Raw genomic sequence first — 19759 nt, forward strand, 5'->3', positions numbered from 1 at the left:
TTTTCGATCAGACCTTGAGCCATTCGCGCTGCTAGAACTTCGTTTGATTGATGTTTTTTTATGTTTCGTGTACTTTGTACATATGTGTGTTGCTTAAAGCTCGAGCAAAAGCTTCCAAATCCGAAGCTTGGACTTAAAAATAGATCAAGACCAGTTTTTGTGTGTGTTTGTCTATGGTTGTTACTTTTTGTTTGTATTGAGAAACCGAGGAATTGCCAAATAAATGTGGCTAAGACTGCATTCTTTTTGTTGCAATGACTAGAAAAAATGATGGATGTACAATGTACCACTGCTGCTTCTGCTGCTGCTGCAGGGAGAGCATTCCTGATCTCTCTCTCTCTCTCTCTATCTTCTGTTTCTCAGAAGTTGTCGGTTCGGTTTTTACTCTCTCTCTCTCTTTGCGTTTGTTTGGCTTTGCTGCTCAGTTGCTGCGCTGTTGACTTTGCCTTGTGTTTGGGTTTGCGTTTCCGTCCCTGTACCTTCCCTTCGCTTTCCCTGATCGCTCGTTGCAGAACCATTCTTGATCCCCAGATCCTTTGCGGTTCTGTAGGTAGCAGCGCGAAACAGTATGTGTGAGAGAGAAAGAGAGAGAGTCGAGTGGTGGAAAGTGCCAGAGAGAGGGAGTGTTGAATGCTTCAGGAACCTGAAGGTCTCTCGAATCTTCTTTAAAACCAATTCGATTTGAGATAATATCGATTTGAATTTCTATAACCCGCTACTTTTAAAGCTACAGGAAATCAACATTAAAATCAATAAAGCCATTTCCCTCTATAGACGGGACATTCTTCAGTTTTCTTTGGAAAATTTTGAGCAGCAGATCGTTCCCAGTTACCAAAAAGCTTCCCTCAACGCTCATTTGTTTGCTTGCACACATTCCAGACATTTCAAACTGTTTTCTTTACGCTTTCCCATCAAAACTCATACTCGTGTTACTGCCACCAAATGTCACTTCTGTCTCTGTCTCTCTCTCTCTCTCTGTTTGTCTCCACTCCTCTTCTCCTTCTGCTTCTCCATCGTGTCTTCTAGTGTCTTGAGTGGTCTAACATCTAACGTGTACAAAATGTACAATAGTATCTTCGAGTGTGTAATGTATGCCCCAGCTACTTGCTACCGGAAGTTGTGGCATGTGTGTGTGTGTGTGTGATAGATACCCTCTACTAGGGTACTGTTAGGGTATTACAGATGTACATAGATTTTAAACCTAAATCATTCATATAAAATATTAGCAGTAGAACCCTGAGTTATGCGGAATAAGTATCATCTCTCTCTCTCTCTCTCTCCCTGTTGCTCTCCATTCACGAGTATATCTCCCTCTCTGTCGAGAGCAAGTGGCGCGTGTGAATGACCCAATTAAGCCGAGATAACCCGAGCCTAAACCAAGGCTTACACACACACCGTCTTTGCCGCATTGTAGGTGGCAACGGCTTCCAACCTACGGGCCAGACAACGAAAAAAAAGAGTTCATATCGAATATACTATCGAATGTGGAGTTTTTGAACTGTAAACAGGTTTGGGTCTCTGCCCCTGCCCCTGTCCCTGTCCCTGCCGCCACTGCCCGCTGCTGCTGCTGCTGCAGTAGTCTTCTTTTTGTCAGGCCAAACTTCTTTTCAGCATTTTTGTATTAAATATTTCGCACCATGTTCTGCATTATTTCGATTCGAGAGATCCCTTCTGAAGAGCAGGCCCTGGGGCTCCAGCAGATCTGGCGCTGGCTCTGTCTCTGTCTCGGGCTCTGTCTCTGTCTCTGGCACTGGCATATTTTGTCGTTGACTCAGTTGGGGTCAATGCTGCTCTTTGCTCACTCACTCACTCACTCACTTACTGGCTAACTGGCTGGCTGGGCAAACAGGTTTCCAACCAGAAAGGCGGGCTCTTCGATGCCCCGAATACCCTTTGAGACTCGGCGAAAAATCTTGCTCAAATCTAAAGAGAATTACACTTTAGATTATAAAGATGTGCCGCTTGAGACTTTCCCACAATCATCCTTAAAAAATCGAAATTTTCTTCTTATAAATTTCAAAAACTCTCAATCGGTTTAAAAATATATGCCATACCCCGTTGGAGCAGGGTATGGGGAAGCTTTTGCTGTTTCAGGTCGGTATTCGGATATTCGGGTTTTTGTCTGTGCAGCGTTCGATGGTGACGAAGACAACGGCAACGCCACAGCCACAGCCTCACCCACAGTCGCACAGTCACTCCTCGTAAAGGCCAACCCTCTCTACGGAGACACGCGAAACATCCCTTCTGGAAGAGAGACACACCACACACAAACCGCCCCTAACACACGCCCTCTGCACTGGCCACACCGCCATACCGCCTGCCCCATGGCCCATGCCAATGCCTCTGTGGAGTGTCGTGACTCCTTTGAATCGGGATGTGGGACTGCAGCTCGTCCCGGCCTATCCCGAATATTTGTGCCCCATTCCAGGTGTTGAGCCGGCGCAAGGTAGCAGGCGTTCAGCTGTGGCCGCCAGGCTGCAACCGATTCGAGTGCAGTTTTCGTGTTGCAAGTGTTGCATGCTCTCACCAAACCCACACACACACACACACACACACACTAACGCGCAAAAACAACAACAGACGCTGCTGCAACAGCGATTTCTGCACCGGTTTTCCAAGCCGTCGGTCCGGGTGTCCAGTCTGCTTGCGCTTTCTTCCTTATCGCCTGTTTCGGTGCTGCCACATCTTGCTGCTGCCGCATTACTGTTGCTGTTTTGGTGGTGTTGAGGTTGCAGGCAGGGGGGGTTCCTTGCAGACACCCAAAAGAGTGATTCCATTTGCAAACAAAAGCGAGGGCCGGACAGATCTAACAGCAGTCTGTTGGCCCCATCAAAACGTGGATCGAGTGTGAGTTTTGCTTTAATCAGCAAGAAATCGTGTATACAATACATACAGTGCTCTCTCAAAAGGGTATACGAATGGGCACTTGGGCACATATCCGATGGACATACACCACGTGTACATATGTACAAGCCTCATGCTGGCTATGTACAAGAAAATACGGAATATAAACAAATAATTAACTGACATATCCGTATGCTTATCGCGCAACAAACCGCAGCAGCAGTCACCGAGACACACACACACACACACAGCAGATACAGATACAGATACAGATACAGATACATAAGCAGCCACAGGGTACAGCGCGAGAGAGAGACTCTGAAATTTGTATCTGACAAAATGCCATAATGAACGTGCTGAGTGGCGTCGCTGTTGCTGTTGCTGTTGCTGCTGCTGCTGTTGTCGCGGAACCAGATATGCCCAGAGACCCGACCCCGAGATACTCTCGTACTTTTTTTGGTCGTTTTTTGTTGTTGTTGTTGTAGTTGCAACAACCACACAGAGACACAACCGAATGTACGAGTATCTACAACATTAAACGTGCGTCTCGTAGTACAATTTTATTTGATTCTTTCGTGTTTGCTGGCTCGTCTTATATATAAATCAGTTTTGGGCGCACATAAAGAGCACAGCGAATATTTGTATGTGTCGCACGGGGGCTACGTATAGCCAAAGATCTTGCGATGTGTGTATCTTGGAGATTTGAAAAGCGATTTATGAGCCACCACACAGTCATCGCATCGCGGCTGATGCTCTTGCTGGCTGGCACGCGTAAGCATCTGTGAGCTACAAAGTATCTGTATCTGTCTCTCGACACTTTGCATGGCCCGTTGGATGGGCAATCGTCCACAACATATTGGGGGGATTAATGGCCAACGGCTGGAGTTAATTGTCCCACGAATCGAAACGTTCTTCTCTCATTAATATTACGTATTATTTGCTGATTTGGCTCTGGCTGTCAAAGTGGATTGCAGCCAAAGCCAAAACGGGAACATGCCTCAAATGAAAGCCAAGTTGCCCGTTTGCTTGCTCCACCTATTCGATAGTGTCTGGTTTTTGCCTTTCGATTGGTGAGACGCGTGGGAATATATTTTTTTAGTACATATCTTTGGCATACACTGTCCGCAAAAGAGTCGTGCGAGAATGAGAACTTTTACTTTAAAAAAAGTGTTTTTTTATGAATAAAATGTTCTTCATTTTGTGCTACATCTTCTCCAATATTTGAGGATACCTTCCTCAATTTACTGAGTACCAAAAAATATGCCTGAGAAGTGAAAAAAAAAGAAAAACAACATACATGTCGTGTACATTGCTGCTCAAGTCGAGTTTCGACAATGAGGCTTGTTTGTAAGCTCTGTAAATATCATAAATACTAACCAAAGAATGTGTTGCCATCCCTTCGCTTCAATCTTAGAAGAGTTTAGAGACTCAATAAAATACTATCCCCTAGCATTTTTCTATGAAAAGAAAAGAGCATCCACAAGTCTTTCTGGCATTCTGTATGTCTTGTTTTGTTTCCTATCAAATCAGATGAGCTGTGATTATCTGATTTTTATATTAAGTTTATTTAAATTCCCCTTTAAGCATATTCTCGACTGTTGCCGCTCGACAACCAACTGAAACTGAACCTCACCGCAGATGAACTGAACGAATGTATCGCACGGATGTGCTGCTCGTACATACACACATATGTATGTTTGTGTGTGTGTGTATTGTGCATATATAAATAAACATTTTTATAGATTTCGAATTGACTTTGGCAAATAAACTGGTTTCAAACATCTGGAAACAATTGCAGAACCATAAAATGCTGAGATACTTTCGATTTTAATGGGGGTGGGGTGGGGATTGGATGGGAAGGTGGTACGAAGCGTTGGCTTATCGATCTGGTCCCAAGATTTCCTATATATGTATATATTCATTCATTCATTCTACCTCTACCATCACTTCATCGTCGTTTGTTTTGGTTGCTGCTCTTTTAGAGGGGCCTCCCTGTACGGCGGAGTCTTAGACTTTCACTTTTTGTTCGTGCTTTTGTTTCAAAGATTCAAAGTTGTTGTCTTCTCATTGTTTGTTTGTTGTTGTTCCCCTCCCCTCCCCTACCGTACCGTCCCTTCACCCAGCTTCTCTCTGATATTAAAATTACGTAAAGATGAATGGCCGCCCCATTGTATGGCGCCTTGTGGAATTTAAAGCTCGCGCGGGGGTGTAAGAGGTCGTTGAACAAGGGGTTGGCGGGGGCGCAAACTGTTGCAATAGCCCCCCCGAAAACAAAAACAAAAACAAAAACTGGTAGTCATCTTGATGAATATGCAATGCGAGCAGTTGAATAAATGAATGGTATCCGTATTTGGGCTCGCAACTGTTGCGCGATTAGAGACCCAAAATGGGTGGGGGGCTTCGAAGAGAGGGGCTAGAAGATCATTGTATGGAAACTGTTTCAGTTCCAGTTCCACATTTCAGTGCTACATCTAAGGCAAAGTCTCGCTAGTGGCAGCTCCCCTATCGCCTCGAGTGAAGTCTGGCATTAAATGGAATCCATAACTGCCTTAAAAACAGCTCCCCTTAGCGGCTCCACGGCACACGCGGCAAGACACGTGATTGGGGATTTTCCATACGGTTCAAGCAAAAGGAATAGCAGATTTTTGTTTTTGTTGTTGTTCAAGCTTTGAAATATTCATTTTCCCAAAAAAAATATTCCAATATATCGGATCTATAAAAGTTTTAAAAAATCTTAACGAAATTCGCTTTTTTTTGGTGTTTTTTATGCACCATAAATACAAGTATCTTCTTGGTTTTCATCGTTTGATGCTCCCTGTAGCTGTAGCTTTGAAAAAAATGTATCCTTTCGCTTATGGGAAATCAACAATCATTCGAAACAATCGTCAAATGAGCTTTAATGCCCTTCTCTTTTTTGCTCTTAATACTCAGTATCCTTAGCTGCCCTGAAACATTTTATTATAGATCACAATCTATAGAGAATCTATATAATATCGTATTAATTTGCGTGTCTTTTAGCCAGCTCTAAGGCCATTTAGCAACTTAAAGTCTTAAAATGACTTGGCGATTGTCAGAAACGATTAATATTCGATGATTGACTGCTGATAACATTTCAATTGATGTTCAGTTGTCAACATAATTAATTGCATGTACACCTCTGAAAAGAGACACGCTCAGAAAGAGCGAGAAGCGAGAGAGAGAGAGGTGGAATGGCAGTAAACTGTAAAGGAAATCCATGCATATGTACATACGATTTCAGCCTCTCCGGAGACTTGGACGAATCAATCACACACACACACACACATCGTATCGTTTCAGATTTCATAGGAAATTGTTTTTGGGTGGCATGTGGGAAAAGATGTGGGAAGGGGATAAGACACACCGTAACGAAAATGGAGGGCAATTTATTAACAGAAATGAAAAGCCGGACAGCCGAGAGGAGGCCGAGGCCGGAGACGACCTCTGTGCCTGCAAGGGTGTGCATGTGTCGGCTCTGTTTTTTCCTTTCTGTTCGGTTGTCAACGTTAATTAATCAATCATTGTGCGGGACCTCCGACTAAAGCATTAATCATTTAAAATCAAAAACTTAACAGAACGAGAGTGAGAGAGAGAGGGAGAATTTTAAAGCAGAACTGCAAATGGAGGGAAAGAGAGAGAGAGATTCTGATTGCAAAAAAAAAAATTGCATGGAAAACGGCGGGCAGGAGGGTGACGGTGGAGAGAGGAGAAGAATAACAAAAGGCAAGGGGGATTGGCCAAGCGAAAGAATATGAAATTGTTAGACAGAGATGGTACCTATCGGTACCCTATGATACACGTCGACGACTGGCGAAGGGTATATTGGGTTCTAAAAACATAAATCCAAGAAGACCTTTATAGGGTTTTGATACTATATTTATATCCACAACTATCAAGGGGTATCCCATAGTCGAAAGAGCGGCTACGTTCTTTCCTGTGCGGTGGGGCTGCCGGCACTCAACACGTTTTCTGGTTCCTTCTACAATGTGTGTGTCGCTCTGTGTCTGTGTGTGTGTGTGTGTGTGCTTGAGCATGCGGCCGCACTTGTGCCACGTACAACAACAACAACAACAACAACAACAGGAACACTAGCGTGGAAAGTTCATTTGAATGCTTTTCTTTTATGCTCGACGAGATACACAAAAAATAATAATGCAAACGAAAAAAAAAAACATGTTCTGACTTTCCGTTCGTTCAGTCTCCACTTGAGCATATTTTTTCGCCTGTTGTACTTCCCGTTACTCCTGGCTTGGCCAAAAACAACGAACAAATTTGAATTAATAAAGCCAACCCCTCCAGCCCCACATCCCCAACAAATACTAGCTCCTTTATCCGCAACTGAGATTTCCACTCGGTTTTAATTGGGCTTTTTTGTTGGGGCTTCTCGCTGGGAAGGGGCTATGGGGGAGTGGCAAGCTGTAACCACTTGAATCATTATACATACATATATTTATGGAAAATTACCATTGAGCTTTTTTTTGGGCACCTTCTCATTTCTTTAAATTTATAAATTCGGGTAAAAGATTCACAGAAAATAACACTGAAATTTCCATGGGGAATTTTAATAAAATTCGCAAAAAAAAAAAACAAAGAGAAGAGAAGATGAAAGGAAGGATATTTCTAGGAAATTGAATCGCGTTGAAAATCATTTTGTAGCCCCTCCCATATAGCGTATCACGTAGTCGAATCCACCATCAAATTAGTTCATTCCATCATGCCTAATAAATGGAGATAAAACCAAAGAATCAAGTACAGTAAGCTCAGCCTATAAGCGATTACAAGCAATAACAGTTTCTAGAACAAGAGAGAGCAGCTGAGAACATTTCCTTGGGACCATGTCATTGAGGGCAGGGGTATATTCAGCACGAGGTAACCCCAGCTCCTCTCCTGCTCTCCTCGCTCTGTTTATGTGAACCAAAAAGCAAGCCATAACAATTGTCCCTACCTTCCTTTGAATATGCCTTTCATGGAGCGAATATCTGCATAGATCTGCAAATATACACACACACACACAGGGACAAATGAACACATTTGCATCCTACATGCTTGCGGGGGAGGGGAAGGGCACGTATGGGAGGTGGTCAGAGGTTTTTGCTGTTGTTGTTGTTGCTGCTGCAGCAGTCGACGACAGTCCAGCAGCACTCGTCGTCGGCAGGCAGAGTCGTGGCCTGCATGTGTCACTGTACATAAACCGAACATCATTCGTGTCTCTCTTTCTATGTATGTTTGTGTGTGTGTGTGTGTGTGCCTCTGTAGTGCAACGACCTGTGACAAAAAGGCAGCAACAGCAACAGCAGCAGCAGCGACGGAGGCAGCGGCAGAGAATACGAACACCGTGTGACGCATCCGCAGGGATGTTGTTACGTGCTCAACAGCCAGAGACAGAGCGTGTGCAGGGGGGAGGGAGGGAGAGCGACATAGAGAGAGCGCGAGCCCACAACAGTGCCAAAGAGAGCATTTTTCGGGTACGGTACAGCTGTTAACGAAACTCCCACGCTGCTGCTATCTATCGGCTGCCTCTGCTGCTGCTGCTGCTCTCAGAATGCGTCGCTGCTGACGCTGTCGCTGACGTTGACGTTCTTTTGCCTCGTTTGCCATCCATGGCCGTTCCATTTGTCTGATATTTTTTTTTTTGTGCGGCTTCTTCTCAATTTCTGTTGTTGTTGGTGGCTGCTGTGCTTCTCCTACTTCTTGTTTGCCTCTGGCTCTGCCTGTCTGCTCCTTCCTTTCCTTCTTCTTCTTCTTGTTCTTCTTCTTGTTCGCCCTGTGCCTCATTTGCGGCCGCTTTGGGTTACGTTTAATTTTCTGCTCGCTTCGAGCGTTTTAGCTGCATTCTACCGAATAAAAGCAGCAACCACAGATCCAAGAGATGCAAGCTTCACAAAAGATACGACTACAAGATACCCATTACACGAAATCCTATACAAAGAGAAGAGAATGCTGCCAATACAGGAATTATATCTAGTTACCTTAGATCGTAGAGCCAGGGTATTCTTCCATCTGGGTCTGTGTTACATTTAATCTGCTCGAACACCATATACCCCTTGTGGTACTTGGGTACATTACCCGGGGTATACAAATAGTTTTCCATGAAATTGCTTGTGTTGTGCACACAAGACGGAGCCAAACAGGTTGCCCCAAAACAACTAAAAGAGAGCCACAGAGGGAGTTGGATATGGGAGGAGGAGGAGTAACAAGAGATATAGTTAGAGAGATAGATTGAAAGATAGAAAGATACTCTATAGAGGGAACTTCATTAATTAGCTTTATTAGATGTGCCTGCTAAACTCTTGCCTTAATTACTGGGTCAAATATTGTATCTGCGTATCTTTCTCTAACCATAGTACACATCTGTTTATCTACGGGTGCGTGTGTGTGTGTGTGTATCTGTATCTTTAGTTATCTGTTGTCGTGTGTGCATTTCCGGGGCACACTTAAACATCTCGTTTAGTTCAATTTGTTCTGTTCCAACAACAGGAATTAATTAATGTTAATCAACTTTCAGGCCCATAAAAACCAATACAAATAGAACAACAAAAACACGAAACAAGAAAACGTTTCCCCACGAGTACACGACTATTCGATATTATTGCGGCACGAGTCTCTGGCTAGGCAGGGGCTTCAGCTTTAACGATCTGATAATTTGATAACAATCCACATCGGATGAGAGAGACCCACCTCAGGGATTCCATAAGTCAGGATTTGTATTTTAAATGGCATTATTTACCATTATAGATCGAAGACATTATTGATCTTGAGATACTATCGAGAGGCAGCACCCCTTAGAATGCATATTTGATCCTTTTGAAGGCTAACTCCTTTCCCTAAAACACTAGCCCCTTTTCCGCTCTCTTGTGCTCTCCGTTTTGGGGCTCTGTCGTTTAATGTTTCTCCCCATCAGCGTCACGTGTAGGTCATAAATATTTTATTTAAAAGCAGTGGATTAGGGTACGCTGAGAGGGGGGGCCAGTAGAGACCGGACCCCATTTTTCGTTTTATTCGGTGTTTTTTTATAGTTTTCCGCGAGCTGTTTTTTAATTTAGCAAAAAGCATGCCGAAATGGCGGACAATTTGGGACTTTATTAGCGGCCAAAGGGGGAATGGTTGGTTGAATGAAGAGTGGAAATATATACTTGCGAGGATATGGTAGGATATACTTATGCGAGGGGTTCTTCCCCTATCTCTCTCTCTCAAAAGGATAACTCGCACCTGCTCAGGCACCAGAACATTTCAAAAAATATCGCATATCCTTTGGCCGATGACCGCGGCAACCGGAATCGCAAAAACACTGAAAGAAAATACCAAGTAAAAGCAAAATCTTTCAGATAAAGATTCAAAGAACAGTAAACGAAATCGGATAAATATTCTTTTTTTATTTTTTTCTCCCCACAAATTCCGATGAAGTAACACCGATACGAGTGCCGTGGTGAATGGCAAAATATACCGATTTGAGAATCCCTTTCGGTGGCCCTATCTTTGCATTTCACTTCGTATTGGATTTCCGTTTTCGAGAATTGCGACTCCCACCCCCCGCCGCCTGCAGTCGATCTGCTGTTGCTTTGCCTTTGTTGCATGCCACTTCTTGGGCTTCCACAAACGTTGAACATCAGCGACTGTCCTCCGTGCAGCTGCGCCCATTTAACCCATGTTGTACAACATATTCAAACGTCCAACCACTCGTTGAGGGCGCGCAGTGGCATGACGCCGCCGTCGCCTGCTCTGCCTGCCTCACGCAGGGGTGACTTTCCACAAAAGAATGGATGGAAAAAAAAACCCCCGTAAAGGGATAGGATAATGAATAAATGGCCGACTGCCTGCCCGTCGCTCAGTTAACTTTAATTAATTTTCTATTTCTATTTCTGTTTCTGTTTTGTTATATCCCCGACGATTGGCGATTGGCGATTGTCGATTGAGGATGAACGAGGCACTTTTCCAAATGCCAAATTGTTCACACCGCTTCGGGGTTGAACGAATGACTTACAATGTTATATGTATGTATCTTTGTATTATCCGGGAACCACTTGATTGCCTAGAACTGAACTGGTTCTCGTTTGCATATCGTTTTCCAACACTTTAAAGTGCACTTTGGCTCGGCTTTTGGCGTTTATAACTCTGTCGTTTTACCGATAACTGAATGTGTTCCCCCATTCCCAATCATCAATCAACCTTCTTGCAAGATTGCAAATTCAGTAGAGCATACTTTCAGCGAGTGCTCCGTGCTGATAACCCCGTAATCGATCTATATATATATAGTATTATATAGAACAAAACAGATAATGGTCATCTACTTGGGCTATATAACAAGGGTCTGGAGTTCTTTAGGAGCCAGTTGTTAAAGAATCAATTTTACAAAAACATCCAAAATGCTTCTCCTACGGATCCTCGGACTGGTTCTGCTGCTGTGGCTAGCTGCAGTGAGCGGAGAGGAAATACAAATTGAGATGCAGGCTGATATTCGCTATAACTGGCATCCGATTCCTCATTCTTACAAGGTTGTCAACGGAACGCTTGTGCCTCTACGACTAGGACAGAATTGAGTTCGCCTTTGATCTGGGTTCACAGCAATACTGTCCGCCATTCAGGACAACCATGGACCAACTGTTCTTCCCTTAAGGGGAACCATTAATAAATTTTAAGATTTACTTCTTCTGTTTCAAGCTCAGCCCAAGTCGGGAGCTCAGCAACGAGGAGCCACGGCAGAGGCCGAGCCCGAAACAAAGACCAAAGACCGTAGTGCAATTCATCCAGTGGTGGGCCTTCTGTACGAGTATTTCTTTTACTTTGCCTACTTTTTGTGATAGTTTCGTTGGAGCTTGAACCGGTTCCATTGCCTCTTGCTGCTGCTGCTTCTGTTGTGGGGATACCCTTTGCTCGGGGTATGATCATTGAAAACCAGCTTTTGCTCCTCCTTTCAGGAATGACGAATCATCTCTCACAAATGCCAAATCATTTATGTCCTTTCGCTTATGGGAAATTTGTACAGCGAATCAATGGCCTCTAGTACAGCGGCCCGTGAGATTTGAAGAGCTTTCCATAACTATCTGGAAAGCTGACCAAGGAACTATCTCCATCGGCCCCCATCTCTGCGTAAAGGGTATTCGCGGCCTCGGCCTACCGCCCAGGCAGCGTTTTCCCTGTTTCTGTTTCTTGTTTAGTTGTCTTTTTGTTGCTTTTGCGAATTTTCCTTATTCGTCTGCAAACACACACACACACACAAATGGGAGAACACTTATACATGTGCATCCCCCTGATGGGGCAAAACGGCGACCACTTGCCACTTGGAGAGTCCACTGCCGTTTGCTGTGCGCCGCATCGCCGGTGGCACGAAACAACAACAGTGGCGCCCTCTGCCAATGTTGCAGCAGCAGCAGCAGCAGCAGCAACAGCAGCATTGGGGCCCCCAGGTTGCACGATATTGTTGCATGTTGCAGCTGTTGGTCGCTTGCCACATGTGCAAGATCCCACCCTGAGCTCGCCTCAGCTCCACTCCGCTCCCCCCAGAGCCAAATGCAGACGACATCTGTTTCGGGACCTGTTGTAGTTGCTGCTTGATGTTGCAGGCAGCTGTGCAACAACAACAACAACAACAACAACAACAACAACAACAGTTGGGATCCGGGACCGCCTGGCAATTTGCATTCAACTTGTGGGCTTTCCTCGAGTCTTATTTAAAATCTGGTATCTGGGTCCGTCTTGCGGTTTCTGCGCTGCGTGTGAACCAAGCTGAAATCTCTGAAAGAAACGGCCAGGAAGGAGTCCTGGAATGGAATAGAATTACAATATATTATTATAAATACTCAAAGAGCAAGGAAATGCTTTTAAGTGTTTTGATTGAGAGCAGCATTCCATTGAGAAATCAAAAATTGTTAGTGGAAATGCCCATCAGGAAAATCAGTCCTTACGTTGCAAGTAGCGACACACCTGCCGCGACACTCCACTATCCAGTACCCGTAATAGTCCTTGCCTTGCCGGTACTCTGTTCGCAAAAATGGATTCAGTTTTCATAGAAAACCTTCTTGTAGGGTGAGACTTCTCTAATTGTACAATCGTATTCAAAAGATAAGAGGGAAGAAGGGAAGGACATTGAGAAAATTTCACTCAAAGTTGGCCCCCAAGGCGCATGTGCAGGGCCATGGCCAAAAAGGAAGCAACCACAGGGCGTGAGACCCTCCCGGTTCTTGAGTTTCCTATCTCTGGAAGGCCTCACCTCGTATCAATACACTTTGCACCTCCTCCACCCAACTATCCAACCAGGTCACCCACTCTCTTTTTCTTTGAGACTCCACTTCCACTCGCTGTGAAGGAGGACTTTGCGGCTGTTCGCTCGCAACGGACTTCAGTCGGGCGCCTGCCTTTGGCGCCGCCGGATGGATGCTGCGCTCCATGTGGGCTCCTCCTGTGGCGTGTGGCGTTCGGCCGGCGAGTTCTGCTTTTGGGGGATTTTATGCGTAGTCCGGAGTGCGACAACTCCTTGGGCTTTTGCTGGCTTTTTGGCTCGAAAAGCGGATCTTTCTCGCAATTTGGAATAGGCGCTCAGAGCGCCAAAAAGGGGGATGGAAAACAGAGGTTTTCCAGGCCGCCCCACACACACACACACACTCAGAAGCACTGGGGAAACTGGGGAAAAGGCAGGCAACATTGTTTCTCTCTTTGTATCTCCACCTTTCTCTCATTCGCTCTCTTTCTGCCTCGTTGCGGGTCCCTGGCTGCGTTTGCTTGTTGCCTGTTATTTCCGATAAAATTGACTTTTTGTCGCCCTCGTCGTTTGTCGTTTGTCGCTTGTCGTTTACCGTTTGTCGTGTGTCGCTTTCGTCAGTTTCGCCACGGCACCATTTTGTTTGGCGTCGGTTTCTAATGGGCCCACAGCCGTGGCAGCGCATCGATTGCTGTTTGTTGGTGTAGGGGCACTGGAGGAAGGCAGCGTCGTTACGAACGCGCGCTTAAAACCGCTGGACTGGCACTGGCGCAGCCTTGAGACGCTGCTGGAAACGCGCGCGTTTTGTGCCGCACGCTCTCTCGGTTTTTTTTTCTTATAATTTTTGTTAATTTATTAAATAAATAGTACATTAGAACCAGTAGGTTATAAAACACTATATATTTGATTTTTTTATCTATGTATGTATTCTTATGTACAGAGTGTCTTCATAAAATTATAATCAGATGCAAATGCCATAAAAACAAAATCAATTCTTGCCGACGCTTTTCTGCTTCTTTGTTGTTGGTTCACAGCATTAACAGACAAACGCACACGCACACACACAGAGACACTCAGCCACACGCTCTGTCAGACAGATAGACACTCACTCGCTCACTCTCTCACTCACTCTCTCTCTCTCTCTCTCTCTGTGTTGTTCCATTTTGCGTCTACCACTCTCTCAATACCGTTTAACAGTAACAGAGCTCGTAGCTGAGTAAAAATGCGCCACAATCGTGCTACTAATGCCTGCTGATCGCCTGTTCGTTTTTGCGATAGACGGGCGACGTAAGTCGCCGCCGTTTTGCCTGAAAAGTCGCCGTCGTGCATTTGACGCTTTGGCGCGTTTGGTGTTTTCTTTGAATTTTTCGTCTGTCGACTGAGTGGGGGTCGACGGCGGTTAGAATCGCGCGACGGCTCCAACGATATGCCGCGGTTTTGTCGTCGCCGGCGATTTTTTAATTCGCGCCGATTTTGCAATGTTTTGTGCCGCCGGCAGTACATTTAAATGTTAACAGAATAGTTAACATTGTGTTCTCTCTCTCTCTCTCTGCTGTTGCTCTCCCTCTGCTGTGACTGTTTTTTTTTTGTGTGCTCTCAGTTGCGTTGCTGCTTGGAGGGGGGCAACAAAAAAAGATCATTAGGAAGTTTATTTAGCAAAAACATATTTTTAAGATGAGAAAATACATGTTCGGGTTTCGATTCTCTTTGGTAAGTGTTGTGCATGTTTAGTTATTCGTAAAAAGAATGAAATGCCAAGCAAATCAAGTCATATTATTGTACAATTCAAATTAACATTATCCATAATGCTAACATGCATAATAAGTACAATGCTCTGCTCTGATTTGTTCCACTGTATCATACAGATGCACGTAGACATTTCTGGCCTGGGCTCTCTTTCCGCTCTCGCATGCTGTTTGCCGTTGTTCCGGTCTATCTCTCTTCCTTTTGTTCTCTCAACGATGATGAAGATGTAGAGGCATTGATAATAATGACGTTTACAATGTTGCTACTGATTGCAAAATTCTGCGCGCGTGTGTGTGTGTGTGTGTATGTGACGACGCTGCTTCAGCCTCCACATCTGCTGTTACCCCTTTTCTTAGGTTCACTTTTACAGTTACTGTACAAATCTCTTTACGCTGAAGTTTTCTTGCGTTTCCCCATTGAGAAGGATTTATATTGCCTGAACTTTTACGAGTCCCATCGATTTCTTTCTGCCCGTTTGCTCTTTGTGCGGAAGAATCTTCTCAAGAGCCATGGCCAAAATTAATGATACCGAAACGCAAGACAGTCGAAGAATTTAATTAAAAATTCTAAGACCCTGAAATATTTTCGGTACTCTCTGCCTCCCTCTCTCGCTGTCTCTCTCACACATTAGAAAATGCTATCAATGATTTCTATGACGTCACAAATATCATTTTATTGCATTGTAAATGCTTATCAATGACTACCTCAATGGGTGAAATTCCACTCTGGGCTCTCTTTTCTAATTAAACGCAAACGCTAGAGGTAGCAACAATAGCAATAACAGTATTAGTCGAGAGCAGCAAACAAATCCAGGCAAAGAGTTTGACCTTTTTTTCTCGTTTCTGGCTCTCGGCTCTCTCTGCGAACACACACGCACACACCATCTCACTCACTCCCACCTGTGGGGGGAGAGAGCAACAGCAGCAGAAGACAAATGTAAACAATGCTCTCGCTCTCAATTTTGCTTTTCTGTCCTCTCGTTCATTCACACTCGCCGCTCGCTCACTGTCTTTCTCTCTCTCGCCTACACCTGCTGCGGCTGCTGGTCGCCTGTTCAAACGTTCGGCCGAACCGCCGTTCGTTTGTATGGGGAATCGAACGCGAGTAAAGTCGCGATGTTTTCGAATGCTCGATTTTGTTGAAAACCTGTTTTTCTTCGTGTGTCTGATGTCTGTCTTTTCTCGAAAGGGTGAAAGACGGTGGCGGGGCTTTGCTTTGGGTTAGGTTAGCCATAGCCTGTTGTTTACAGCTTAATTTGCTTACCCCGCCGCGGACAAGTCGCAGCAGTCCTTTTCCATCCAGCTTCCCACCTCTCCCTGCTGTCCACGTGCCATATTGCATAGGCATAAGGTTGCAAAAGGTTTGTTGTTTTTTTTTTTGCCGTTTCTCTTCCCACTTGCGCCTCTGCAACATCTACAGTTGTTCGTCTTCGCCGTCATTCGTCGTCGGGCTCGTATTCGTTCGGTTCGGGCTCCAATCGTTCGACCCAACGACCGTTGACTCCCCCACTCAAAGCTCCTTCGTCCGTCATTCAGTCATTCATTCAAGCGCCAGACGCAGCTCAGGGCAGTTGTTCAGTTTGTCAATTTCTTGCCGCTGCCGGCCGACGCCGCGCTTTGGACACGCGATTTTCTGTGTGTGTGTGTGTATGTGTAAGAAACGCGCGACAGCCGCTCGCGTTTCGCTAGCGATTAATGTTTTAATCAGTTTTTGTCGCTTTTGTTGTTATTTGGAGTATTTTCGGATGCATTCTTATCAGTTCTTCGATCTATTCTGTTTATAATTTATTGGGGGGTTTTTTTTTTTTTGCTATGATCTCTCTTTCCTTTCGCTCTCTTTCACTCTATGGTTGTGGGGGTCGTCGCTTCTTATCAGCGAATTTCGGGTTCCGTTTCCACATAATCCATTTATTTCCAAAAGATGATCATTACTTGAAGCAACTTTAAAACTAATAAACCTTTTCTACCCTTTGTCTCTTTCGCTTTCCAGAGCTTGCCCCAAGATGATGACCTTGCCGCCGTTCGGCTGGTTCCACTTTCTCCAGCTTCCTTTGCACCGCTCGACGTAGAACCCCCACGGACTTCCACAGAGGGGAAACCCTCACCAGCTCCAATCAAAGCGTCAGCCACTGCCATTAGTAGCCATACATCAGATACAATATATATATAGTATATATATATATATATATAGATTTGGCCCAGCGTCTTGTTCTTCGTGATTTCGTCGCTGTCAGCGTTCGACGCCGACTGAGACGAGAGCAGCGAAGCAACGAGAGCACAGCGAAAGCCTCACCACGGACGCATTTATGGATGCGGGCGGCCTGCCAGTCTTCCAAGCCAGCCAAGCAGCCGCAGCCGTCGCCCAGCAGCAGCAGCAACAACAGCAGCAGCAGCAACATCAGCATCTGAATCTCCAACTGCATCAGCAGCACTTGGGCCTACACCTGCAACAGCAACAACAACTGCAACTGCAACACAATGCACAGGCGCAACAGCAGCAGCAGATACAAGTGCAACAGCAGCAACAACAACAGCAACAACAACAACAACAACAACAGCAGCAACAGCAACAGCACTCTCCCTACAATGCCAACCTGGGAGCAACAGCCGGAATCGTCGGCGGCCTTGTTGCTGGCGGCAACGGAGCTGGCGGCCCTCCAAATCCAGGAGTCAGCCTCGGACCCAACAGTGGGGGCGGCGGCCCATCGCCTAGCGATGCCCTGCCACCCAAGCGACAGCCCATTGTGGACCGACTGCGACGCCGCATGGAGAACTACCGACGACGGCAGACGGACTGCGTGCCGCGATACGAGCAGACCTTCAGCACCGTCTGCGAGCAGCAGAACCAGGAGACCACGGCCCTGCAGAAGCGCTTCCTCGAGAGCAAGAACAAGCGGGCGGCCAAGAAGACCGACAAGAAGCTGCCCGATCCCCAGCAGCATCAGCAGCAGCAGCAGCACCAGCAACATCAGCAGCAGCAACATCAGCAACAGCAGCATCAACAGGCGGCACAGACGATGTTAGCCGGACAACTGCAGAGCAGTGTTCATGTGGTGAGTGCCCCAATTATCCGTATAACATTATTTGGGATAGAGCCTGATCTGTGGATCTGTGGCTTCAATCGTTAAGATCCCAAGCAGAAATGCAAGCTGAACGTCGGTTAACTATTACGTATAATATTTCGGGTCCTATGACAGTGTCTTCGAGTCATACACACGCAATGTATGTTGTTTCGCCAGAATGCCAGGGAAATGTATGACAATAACAGAAGGATAACAAAGGTAGCAGCAGTAAAGTAAAACTCTAGACATTCCGTGGCCATGATCCTATGAGCCCATGATCCTATTTGCTTAAAGTGCCATACGATCTCCATTGAAGAATGCTGCAGAGGCCCCCCCATCAGTAGCGAATTGGAATTGTGAAATGATTGTGAATTCGTATTGGGAAAGAGTCTGAGCATTTTCTCGTCAAATGCAAATCGCATCAATGCATAGTTGCTTCATATTGGTGCATGGTGCAGCTCCAGCGTGAAGCTCCAAAGACTGGCCAGTGTACTGCAGCGGAGACGAGGGGAACAGCACACAGACACACACACACGGGAAATAATAATGAGGTCAGCGATTTTTGTGTTGTTTTTCTTTCAGTTTTCGGTTCAGTTTCACCCAGAGTTCGCATTCGAACTGCCTGAGCCGCCAACTTGTAGCCACCAAGATACTGTATCTGCTGTTGCCTTTGGTGTTTTTTCTTTGCATTTGCTCGTACTCGTACTCGTACTCGTCTTATAGGTACTACTTAGTGGACTGCATTTGAAAATATGTGCCTTGAAACCACAGCAAACAAACCAAAAAAAACAACAACAAAATACAGCCAGTGTATACTTTTTGATTTGTTTCCATGCGGTGGGGCATGATGCAAGTCGCTGCTGCTGCAGACATACATAATTGTTAGTTCTCTTGACAATCCGTCAAAAGCGACTTTATCTCCGTGGCTGTTGTTTTTGTAATTACCAGAAAGAGACCCCTCCACAGACCCCAGTTCGAGTCGAGCTTCTACGAGTACATACATCTACATATATATCTTTTATCTGTCGCACACACAGAACGTGAGTTATTCTGAGATCAGTTTTGAGTGGAAAAGTTTTTCCGCATCCGCCTGCCAATGTCAGGTCTTCGTCTTCGTCTCCCTCTCCGTTACCGCCTCACCTTATAATTATTCATTGCTGGGTTTTTGTTGTTTGCTTGGATTCCGTTCCCCTCTTAATTCAAGTTCTTTTCATATGCAAAAACTTTGCTTAGTCAGAGGTCTATGGAACCCCAAGGGGCAACAAGAAAAGGAGATAGGTAGAGAGAGAGAGAGAGAGAGATAATGTTCCATATTGATTCGCTGTAAAAATAGCCCATAAACGAAAGGACTCTAGCAAATACTATACGTTTATCTTTAAAGAGGTTCTAAAAATTTATAAACAAATATTTAATTCGATTATCAGTTGAGATTTGAACGCAGCTTCCTTTCAAATCAAATTGCCGCAGCATCCGGCAGCAGTGGCTCGAAGGTGCCACATTTCTAGCTGCCGCGTGGCATCTCTCGAATGAATTAATCATCAATGAGATGGATGGCTGGACGGGGGTGCCTAATCTTACAGTGCTTTTCACTTTTCTTTTCATTTATTTGCGCGGCTTTTAATGTTTTTGAAAAACTTTTACTGCCGCCAGCGGCTGGTGGCAGTGAAAATCGCTGCAAATTGCGGCCATCGTAGCCGGGGTGCAACATGCAAAACAAGAAAGCAACATCCAGCGGCAACAAAAAATTATTGTTTATAATGTGTGTGTGTGTGTATTTGTTGTTGTTGGTTTTTGGGAAAGTCGCGTGTTGCAATTTCTTCTTTCATCTTCTTGTTGTTGTTTTCGTTGCACTTTTTTTTCTGATTTTTATTGGATTCGTCTTCGTGGGTAAGGGG

General features: G+C 45.2%; 1 protein-coding gene across 5 annotated transcripts in view; it reads left to right on the plus strand.

Annotated features, from left to right (window-relative positions):
• Positions 1 to 19759, plus strand: part of LOC108159469 (neurogenic protein mastermind) — a 65254-nt gene that overhangs the window by 1144 nt on the left and 44351 nt on the right. For 2 of the 5 annotated variants that reach the window (XM_033390329.1, XM_017292788.2), the window contains exon 3: positions 16793 to 17855. In XM_033390329.1, coding sequence (XP_033246220.1) covers positions 17109 to 17855 — 747 coding nt within the window. In that variant the 5' untranslated portion in view covers positions 16793 to 17108. Of the gene's footprint in view, positions 1 to 14686; positions 14768 to 16351; positions 16456 to 16792; positions 17856 to 19759 lie in introns of those variants that run through there. The other 3 variants (XM_033390332.1, XM_033390330.1, XM_033390331.1) reach the window with 3 other exon arrangements.

The sequence above is a fragment of the Drosophila miranda genome, chromosome 3, assembly GCF_003369915.1.
Source record: "Drosophila miranda strain MSH22 chromosome 3, D.miranda_PacBio2.1, whole genome shotgun sequence".
NCBI classification, from domain to species: Eukaryota; Metazoa; Arthropoda; class Insecta; order Diptera; family Drosophilidae; genus Drosophila; species Drosophila miranda.